The sequence below is a fragment of the Eptatretus burgeri genome, chromosome 11 (genome assembly GCF_056783735.1).
Source record: "Eptatretus burgeri isolate ZD-2024b chromosome 11, Ebu_testis_v1, whole genome shotgun sequence".
In the NCBI taxonomy this organism is placed as follows: domain Eukaryota; kingdom Metazoa; phylum Chordata; class Myxini; order Myxiniformes; family Myxinidae; genus Eptatretus; species Eptatretus burgeri.
In genome coordinates, this window is record NC_140971.1 from 72,651,178 (window position 1) to 72,662,319 (window position 11,142).

Genomic DNA, 11,142 nt, shown 5'->3' on the forward strand with positions numbered 1-11,142 from the left:
TGGCTTGCGTTAGGGTTGAGGCCTTCGGAAGCTTTTTGCTTTGGCTGGCTCAGTGAACTTTGGCTGCGGCCTGGCTCGATAGGAGGCTTTTTGCTTTGGTGGTTGAGTGAGCTTCGGCTTCTGTTTGGCTCGGGAGAGCTTTTTGCTTCGAGCTGCTTTGTTTTGGAAGGAAGTTGACCCAGTTGCTCGGCTCGAGCTGCGAATGGTGGCTTCTTCTTCTTCTTCTTCTTGGTTTGTGGAGCTCTTTGTTCTCCATTTTGGTTCCCTGCTTGGTGCGACTCATCGAACTCATCTTGGAGGTGGTTCCTCGGGGAAGCAACGCATCGACGGGAAGGATCGGCGCCTCGTCTCACCAGCACGTGTTGAGAAGCGCGGGAGGATTCGCGGGAGCTCGGGAAGGATCGCAGCTCACGGCGATTGGATCCAGCTCGCTCTCGCTGGAGCCCAGGTCTGAACAACTTGAAGACCACACGAGGTGGAGAGGTTCGAGATAGGTTCTTGGTTTCAACTCACCTGTCCTCCGAGCTGGAGCCCGTTATTAAAGGCCTCTGCCACCATTTCTTGGGTGTGTGTGTGCCTACATGTGTCCGTGGGCCTGTCTAATAAGTAGGAAATTGTTAAGTGCTTCGTGTGTTGTAAATGTTTGCATTGCATTTCGTATAGACGGTCATAGTTCTTTTGTCATGCTTTTGTTGCTTGTATAATTGCATACGTGTTTTGCCTTGTTTAATTGCATACGTGCTTTATTATAATAAATGTCTTTGTGTGAATGTAAACCTGTTCATTGCGTCCTCTTCCCTTAATTGAGCCGCATCTTGCACTCGCAATATAGTTGGTTTTTAAATAGCCAGTAAAGTGATCGGGTCCAACGGGACTGCGCGATAATACCCCGCTCGGTTATCTCAAAGGGAAGCGAGCTGCTTAAGCCGCTCGTTTCCAAGCGGTCCCGTTGAGGTACAATCTCTCGGTAACCTATCCGCGCGAATAATTAGGTAAATCGAAGATTTGGCGATCGGACCCTGTGGCGCGGGTAGAGTGCGGACAAGGTTGTGGTGTGGTTTAAAACACACCCGTGGCTGGTTTCCGGCGTTGATCCGGAAAGCCGCGACTGGATTGTCCGTTTGGTGGGTGAAGCGACCGCTATTGGTTAGACGCGGTCGTTCGAACGCCGACGGGCGGGAAATCTACAAGTATATATATATATATATATATATATATATATATATATATATATATATATATATATATATATATATATATATATATATATATATATATATATATATATATATATATATATATATATACTACATGTTTGCTCAATTAACGCAGGTCGTTCAATTTACCTCCTCGACTTCCATCATATTTTTATACATATGTTCTTTATACAGTACTGTTCTACATTTGCTTGGATTTGTTGTAATTCTAAGCAGAGCATTCAAAGCAGCCATTTTAACTGAAACGGATACAAACATTAACTTTATGTTCGTGTTCAACAATGATGTCTCTCACAGCCCGCCACAGTGTTATGTCACATCCTGTACACTGTGAAATCATTTTCTACTTTTGTGTTGCATTCTACCTTACTCGTCTTCGTATTTCCCGAGTGTGTTTAAAAAAAAGTAAAATCACGACTGGTTCGGCACGGTGAGCAGTGAGCACAGTGCATTGTAAAATGCAGAGATTTCTGATATGAGCGAGTGGTAGCAGGGACCAGCCTGGGCGGACGACTGGAATCGAGGAATCTCATCAGCCACCTTCAAAGAAAAGAAAGCCTCCGTGTCGGAAATATAATCCAGAATAACAATATCATCCAGGGGGTGGCTCGGCGGGCATGCAGGACCGACGCGACCCTCGGCCGGTCGCCGGGGAATGGCACGGGAGTTCGGTGCAGGGCGATTCGTATCACGGTTTTCGGAGTGAGATGATTCCGCAGCTCATCTATGGCTTGCCGGATGTAAAGTAAGGCCGCTTCCAGTCATCACGGCTGGGCCGTGTGCTGGCCCGTGCCCTATCAGAGCACCCGATTTGGGTTATGACACATCGCTTCAGGTCGTCACCCCCACCCCGCACCACAGAGTCTATAAAAGGACAGTTTGCGGGGCTGTCTGCGTTCCTGTCTGCTCGCTCCTGCTGGTTCCTGCTCGTCCTGCTCTTCTCTTGACTCTGCATTCTTCACCGCCTCGTCGCTGGATCCACCAAAAATCCCCCCTCACGCCTGACAGTCGCGCCCCTCCTCTGGATCGGCGCAGACGCTTAGCTGCATGACACGCCACAAAGCAGGAGACAATGCGTGAACTGTCAGGGAGGGATCGTCCCATGGAACATCCCCCCAAAACATACTGGGTGGCACGGTCATTCAATCGTGCAAGGTATTACGAGACCGTTAGCCTCATCTCCTCAACTTTTTCTTCTCATTAATTCTTCTTCATCGTGTGTGTGTGTGTGTGTGTGTGTGTGTGTGTGTGTGTGTGTGTGTGTGTGTGTGTGTGTGTGTGTGTGTGTGTGTGTGTGTGTGTGTGTGTGTGTGTGTGTGTGTGTGTGTGTCAGTCATGGCGCCTGTCCTCACTTAAGTTAAGATTGCAGAAGGTATATCGGGATAACTCTGCTCTGTTTGCTTTTGTAAGTTGCTTGTTTTATTGTCGCACCTCACATTTCTTCCTATCTCGACTTACACACAACAAAAAACTACTTTCACTGTGCCACTTATTTTTCCTCGCCTGCCTGTAATAAATCCTTTTTTAGAAATGTTCCCATCTCGCTTTTGTCTTTTCATTCATTGATCCAGCATGGTCCGTATCCTAGCTTAGCCGGGACTTTATTCCCAACGATCCGTTCCTTTTAGCCGGTATGTCCTTGGCAGTGTCGCTCGGCTGCATCTGATCCAGTGAAGTGATCAGGTTCAGACAAGGTGTACAGAGGGCGTGTCCCCAGATAATTAGATCACGTGATTATTTTTAGGAAACTGGATAAACTGTAGACGGAGGACCATAAGTCAAGTGGTTGAGTTATTGGCACTCACGGTGGGTTCGCGTCACGGAATTATCCGTGTGCGACAGCCTGCGATTCTGGGGAGTCTGGTGGGAACCTGAGATAGTACATTTATATGAACTATTTTGACCCAATATATATATATATATATATATATATATATATATATATATATTTTTTTTTTTTGGACAAAAAAAACATTTTTACAAAATCAATTTTTTGTTGTTGGAGCCTAAAGCACTTCCCTACACCCACGAAGGAATGAGGTCAGGGATCATATAATATTACCTTTCACACAGCTACAAAGACTTAGGCACTATAGAGTGATTAAAAAAACAAAAAAATCCAAAAAACAATTGAACTTTGTTTTTGCCCCGTTCATTGGTAACACTGATTCGCCAACACTGCACTCACGGTTTTGCTTGGCCATAATAAGTACTTGGGTGTGCGTCGAGGGAGCAGACCTTGGTTGAGATCATTAGGTCACCAACAGGTAACAAAATGTACCTTTGTAAAAATGTAAAAAAAATGCAAAAAAAAGACCCTTTCAGATAAAGTTATCTCAAATGGCATCCACGGTTGCTAACAACCTGCCGGGCAATGGAGTTATCCATGGCTGGCGGCCTCAGGTTTAAAGTGAGAGTGGTGGGTCCAGTGACTACCCTGTGGACCTCGTCTGTATTTGAATCCCAACCTGTAACAATATATACATTTACATGCACAATATATATTTACATGTTTATGTTTATGTTTATGTTTATATATATATATATATATATATATATATATATATATATATATATATATATATATATATATATGTATGTATATATATATATATATATATATATATATGTATATATATATATATATATATATATATATGTATGTATATATATATATATATATATATGTATGTATGTATATATATATATGTATATATATGTATGTATATGTATATATATATATATATGTATATATATGTATATATATGTATGTATATGTATATATATGTATGTGTATATATATATATATATATATATATGTGTATATATATATATATATATATATATATATATATATATATATATATATATATATATATATATATATATATATATATATCCCACCTGTTTTACGTTTTACATTCAACCCATTTTATATATGTTGACCTTTTGCCCTCTATAGTTCTACTCTTCCAAAGCAAAAAATTATGCATACCATAATGCCTTCATTCCTAATTTATGATGTAACCTGATAGTAAAACAAGGTATTGTATTATTGAAGCACATGTTTGAGTTATTCACCATCTTGTACACCATGACAATAATATATGCACGCTTGCACAATAAACTGTGGTTCGCTGCACGGTTGAGCTCCAACGCGCTTGTGTGACTTGCGTGATCTCACACCTGCATTCCCACTTTGTGGAAGCCTCAAGCTGCTAGTGCGGGAGGGGTAGAGAGATGAACTCATGTGCAGACGGGTGCAAGGAGAGCGGTGTTGAGGCGACACGCGCTTTGTGGAAGCGGGGGAGGGGAGTGGAGGCAATGGAGCAGTAATGAAGGGGGAGGGCTGGTTCAGGTTGAGGGAGATGCTTTCGCACAGAGACAAACTGTGCTGGTGCGTCTCGTGGGGCTACCAGCACCGATGTTCTCTTATCTTGGGCACAGTGTTGATGTTCCGACCGTGGACGAATACCGACAGGTAATTCAGCATCATGACCCTCACGCGGCTTGTGGTCCTGCCAGAGCGAGGATCATCACTGAGACTTCCCACATGTTTATGGAGACTACAAGCACATGTCATCAAGCTCAAGTGGATCGCAGTACGTATAGCTCTCGAGGCGTTTGAGCGATGCAATCAGTTTGGCTTCGTGAGCGCATCTTCAGCAATGATTGCTTAGGTCGAGTGATGGCCCTGCGGAGGCTCAGTGGCCTTACGAGGGCCACCATTTCACCATATAAGTGACGGCACGCATGAGGACGCTGACATGAACAGACGTGCGTCCCACTCCAGCCGTTCCCTGCCCGAGGAGCCGCCGTTGTCCACCAGAAACAACGGAAAAGGTCTTGGCCGGCGAGCGCGCATCAACGTCGGCGGAGTGAGGCACGAAGTCCTGTGGCGCACGTTGGAGCGGTTACCACACACACGTCTCGGCCATCTGCGTGGTTGTCAATCTCGTCAAGATCTCATGGAACTTTGTGACGACCATGACCCCGAGGACAACGAGTACTTCTTCGACCGGCATTCGGGAGCCTTCTCGGCGATTCTGAATTTTTACCGCACGGGCAAACTTCACATGATGGAGGAGATGTGTGCATTGTCCTTCAGTCAAGAGCTCGAATACTGGGACGTCGATGAGATCTACTTGGAGTCGTGCTGCCAAGCCCGCTACCACCAGAAGAAAGAGCAGATGAATGAGGAGCTGAGGCGAGAAGCGGAGACCATCCGAGACAGGGAAGCTGAAGACTTTGAGAGCGGATGCTGCCCCAACAGGCGCCGAAAACTGTGGGATCTGCTGGAGAAGCCAAACTCTTCCCCAGCGGCAAAGGTATGTACTCGACTGTCTATGTGTATGTATGTACGTATGCATGTGTATGTGTGTATGTATATATATATATATATATATATATATATATATATATATATATATATATATACATATAACTGATTAAAGTACATGAGGGTATGGAAGCTTTCACCATCATTAAAACAAAGTTCACCTGGATATATATATATATATATATATATATATATATATATATATATATATATATATATATATATATATATATATATATATATATATATATATATATATATATATATATGTATATATATATATATATATATATATATATATGTATATATATATATACATATATACATATACATGCATGTACATATGTTTATATGTATCTTCTTATTCTTCTTCTTTCGGCTGCTCCCATTAGGGTTCGCCACAGCGGATCATCCGTGATGATCCGCATAGTGATTTGGCACATGTTTTACACCGGATGCCCTTCCTGACGCAACCCTGGTCGCCTCTTGCGACACAGGGATATGGTACACCTATTTTAACCGGGGTATACACCAGCCCAGTACACTGGTACTCACCTCGCCGACCTCGGAAGGATGACAGGCTGAGTCAACCCCCTAGTGTATTAATTCAGTGGCCCAACTGGGCTTGAACTCAGGACCTTTTGGATCCCAAGCTGCTACCCTAACCACTATGCCAACACCAGGCTCACATATGTTTATATGTATAAACATATGTATATATGTGTATTAATAAAGCCTGGTGTTGGCGCAGTGGTTAGGGCACTGGCTTGGGATCCAAAAGGTCCTGAGTTCAAGTCCCATTGGGTCACTGAATTAATACACCAGGGGGTTGACTCAGCCTGTCATCCTTCCGAGGTCGGCGAAATGAGTACCAGTGTACTGGGCCAGTGTATACCCCGGTTAAAATAGGTGTACCATATCCCTGTGTCGTAAGAGGCGACCAGGGTTGCGTCAGGAAGGGCATCCGGCGTAAAACATGTGCCAAATCACTATGCGGATCATACGGATGATCCGCTGTGGCGACCCCTAATGGGAGCAGCCGAAAGAAGAAGAATAAGAAGATACATATAAACATATGTACATGCATGTATATGTATGTGTATATATATATATATATATATATATATATATATATATATATATATATATATATATATATATATATATCCATACAGGGGGCTGGAAAAGTAGGTATACAGTAAGGATTATACCAGTATTACCAGTGTTATAATAGTGGTGCTCAGATTCATTTAATACTCGAATTCATGAAAATCATTATTACCATTTTTAATATATTTATTTTCGTAATTTTTTCTGTAATACATCTTTTATTTGCAGGTAAAGTGGAAATTTAACGATGGCTAGTAATTTAACGGACGAGGAGCGTAGTACTGTACTGTATAGTGTATACATTATTGTATCCCTACTTTTGCAGTCCCGTATATATATATATATATATATATATATATATATATATATATATATATATATATATATATATATATATATATAGGCATGTGCCACTTAACGACGGGCTTCCGTTCTGAGAAATACGTCGTTGTGCGAACATCATATTTTATTTATTTTTTTCATTTTCATTTTCGAACATCGAACTTACACAAACCAAGACACCGAGGCTATATGGTGTAGCCTATAGCTCCTCAGCTACAAACCTGTACAGCATGCTACTGTGCTGAATACTGTCGGCAATTGTCACACACATCCAAGAGATACGGAAGATGCGTTAGTTTTACCTTTGTGCTGTTCATGACGGCCATGTGTGTTGTTAGCGGCTGCTTAGAATCTCCTCTCGCATCGATTATAGAAAGGTGAATAATTAGCCTTTGGATTTTATAAATACGTTATCATTGCATCGATGTTATAATTTACAAATGAATAAACGAGCACCTCGCAATTGTGTGATATATTTTCGGAAGTGTGCGATTGTTTTGACAACATAAAAAGCTTCACTAAAAAAAAATTTGCGATTTAATTTCGACTAAGAACAACGATTTATTCGCGGAATTCTTCAATTCAAAGGTAATTTACTTGCTCGAAGGTGAACGTGCAAACATTGGTTCAGTTTGAAAGCCGATCTCCTTGAATCCCGATTTTGCACGATCCTGTTTTTTTTCGGGATGACATTTTATGGACCTCAACGATTGCATTATAACAGGGCCACACTGTCGTTTATTATCATTATGAGGTATTATGTACTGTAAATAATTGTATGTGCTATTTTTATACGACTGGCAGCGCTCCGTCGGCGACATCACTCGGCGATAGGAATTTTTCAGCTCCATTATAATGGAGCTGGCAGATCCGTCGTATATGTGATTATGGGACCACCGTCGTATCTGCGATCCGTCGTTGCCCGAAACGTCGTTCTGCGGCACATGACTATATATATATGTGTATATATATAAATATATATATATATGTATATATATATATATATATATATATATATATATATATATATATATATATATGTATATATATATATATATATATGTGTATATATATGTATGTGTATATATATATATATGTATATATATATATATATATATGTATATGTATATATATATGTACATATATGTATATGTATATATATATGTATATGTATATATATATGTACGTATATATATATGTATATATATATGTATATATGTACATATATATGTATATATATATGTGCGTATATATAGTGTATATATATATATATATATATATATATATATATATATATATATATATATATATATATATATATATATATATATACAGGGTGTCCCAAAAAATATACAACTTTTCATCTGCAAAGAGGATGGTCATAACTTATATTTTTTTAAATGTATATGGCTGGATAGAAAGCTGAAAGGTTGAAGTTTATTGTACCAATGTCAAAATTGTCGTTTTCTTTTAGACCACATGTTCGACGTAGGCTCCGCGTTGTCCGATCACTGCCTGCAAATGCGTTGTCATGTTCTCCATCACTTTGGGAAACGTTTCCTGAGGAATGTTCTGGATTTCTCAGTGGATGTTTTCCTTCAGCTGATCAAGAGTCTGAGGCCTAGGGTTTCCATAGATCCTGTCCTTGAGATACCCCACAAGAAGAAGTCTGGAGGAGTAAGGTCAGGGGAATACGGTGGCCACTCAACTTCTTCGTAGAGGGAGATAAAGCGGCCCTCAAAATGTTGGTTGAGAAAACGCCTTGTTTCCCTGGCTGTATGGGGCGGGGCCCCATCCTGCTGGCACCACTGGGTTCTCATCTGGATCAGGTTGTTTCTCCTACGGGCCTGAGTACGTAGCTCAGGCAGATAGAATTCCTGAATCATTTCGCGTTAGTTCCTCTGGTTTACCGTGCAAGTGCGTCCCTGGTCATCTTCAAAGAAGTAGGGACTAATTATCACACACCAACCAACCGCCACCCACATGGTGACGTTGAGAACAGATCGAGGCACCAGTTCAGTTGATGCATTACCAGTATTTTCAGTTCCCCAGTACCGAAAGTTTTACTTGTTTACCTCCCCGGACAAGTGAGCATGGCATTCGTCCATCATGTGAAGATTTTTGAGGAAGTCTGCATCTTCCTCCAACTTTCCTGAGAACCGATTTGCAAAGTCTAGTCGTTTGCGTTTCTGTTGATCAGTAAGCACCGTTTCCATTTGAATTTTGCATGGAAGGCATGAATGTGTTGGCGAAGGATCCTCTGAACGGTGCTCTTATGAATGTTTGTCTCGGCAGAAAGTCGTCGAATCGATTTTTTTGGACTCTGAACGACCGCCTGTCTCACCATTTCCACATTTTCTTCACTCCGACCTGTCCTCTTCCGACCACTGTGACCTTTGTGAAGGTCACAGATGGTTCCCACATTGGTAAACTTTGCGATGGTGTACTTTATTGTCCGAAGGTTTGGTGTATGGCGCAAGTGGATACCGAAATGTGTCGAGTAAAGACGTTGCACCTGTATAACACTTTTCGTCTGGTGCCAAAGTTCAACAATTTTCGTCCGTTGTTGTACAGTCAGTCTTGGCATTTTTCTGGTGCTTGCTTGGTATCAAAATATACTTCAGGGTCTCTGCAACAAGAAACGAAGCATTAGTGACAAAATTACTGCTTTGTTCGGATCAAACGAAGCATTTTAAAAGTTGTATTTTTTTGGGACACCCTATATATGTATCTATGTATGTTTGTATGTATGTGTATATATATATATATATATATATATATATATATATATATATATATATATATATATATATATATATATATATCAAGGGGAACAGGGTGATGTTGGGTCCTCATGCTTGATGGGTTTCCGCAAATGGCAGGATATTTCAGAAGCTCAAAATATTTTTTTCAAAATTCTCCAGGACAAAGTCCGAATTTACGTTTGATGTTTTCGTCACAGAGAGGTCACATGCTCTGCGGGTTGCCAATCTACCACAACAAAACCAGGTTTGTTTTGGGGATATTTTTTTACTGCAGTCGTGACAAGGTGACAGGTGTGCTTTCTTAAACATATAATACTGTATACTCGTGGGTACCCCTGCCCTCCAGGCAGGAGTGTCCTCAGCCCACTGGTACAACACAATGAAGAAATCACCGAAATAAAACACCGACGGAAAATACCAAAAAACATTTGAAGAAAAAAACAATTTTTTTAGTGTATATCACGGACAACTATGGACTCCCTGAGTATACCCTGAAATGTTGGTGTCGATCGGTCCAAGTGTGTCGGATTAGTTACAGGACATACAGATATAGACAATGCTGTTTTTACCTCCACCACTGAAGGTGGGCGGAGGTGTTGTTTTCATGCATCGCCTGTCTGTCTGTCTGTCTTGTTTTTTACTTGAAAAATCGAACATTTTTCATGTGTATTGGTCAGTCGATTATGTTATTCCGTCTCTTTGTTTTTCTGTCTCTCGCCTTCAGGTCACAATTCTAAATTGATCGTCATGAAACTTTACCAAGCTCCAGAGGTAGTCTTAACTGAGAAGCCTATTGATTTTGATGTCAAAGGTCAAGGGTCATCTTGAGGTCAAATTTCTAAAATCGTCATTTTTCATCCGGTTGACTTGAAATTTGAACAAGATTTGCATGTTGCGTCACTGGATTGGGAAACCAACAGTTTTTGAGGTCAAAAGATCAAAGGTCAACTCAAGCTCAAACTTCTAAAATCATCAGTTTTCATTTGAACAGTCATCAATTTACATCCTATTAATTTGAAAGTTGAATAGGATGAACACAATCCATCACTGAATTTGTATACCTGGTGTTGGCTTAATGGTGAAGGTGGTGGGCTTGGGATCTAAGGGTCCTGACTTCAAATCCCACTCGGCTGTTGAATTAATTCCAGGTGGGGTTGACTCTGCCTGCCATCCTTCTGAGGTCAGCAAAATGAGTGCTGGCTTGCTGGTAAACTGTGTCAGAGTGGTGACCTGTCCAGGATTGTTCCCAATAGCCAAGGAGACTGCTTTTGCAGCACGGACGCTTTGCATAAAGTGTGGTCCCGATGGATGTATCACTGAATTTTGAAAGCAACTATTTTTGAGGTGAAAAGATCAAAGGTTAACTCAA

The 11,142-nt window shown here is 40.9% G+C and overlaps 1 protein-coding gene across 2 annotated transcripts in view; it reads left to right on the forward strand.

Moving 5' to 3' along the window:
- The first annotated feature begins 4,534 nt into the window (after window positions 1–4,534).
- LOC147017363 (potassium voltage-gated channel subfamily B member 1-like) overlaps window positions 4,535–11,142 on the forward strand; it is a 68,612-nt gene continuing 62,004 nt past the window's right edge. Inside the window, exon 1 of one of the 2 annotated variants that reach the window (XM_085846969.1) lies at window positions 4,535–5,545. In XM_085846969.1, the coding sequence (XP_085703095.1) occupies window positions 4,985–5,545 (561 nt within the window). In that variant the 5' untranslated portion in view covers window positions 4,535–4,984. The remainder of the gene's footprint in view (window positions 5,546–11,142) is intronic. The other variant, XM_085846968.1, reaches the window with a different exon arrangement.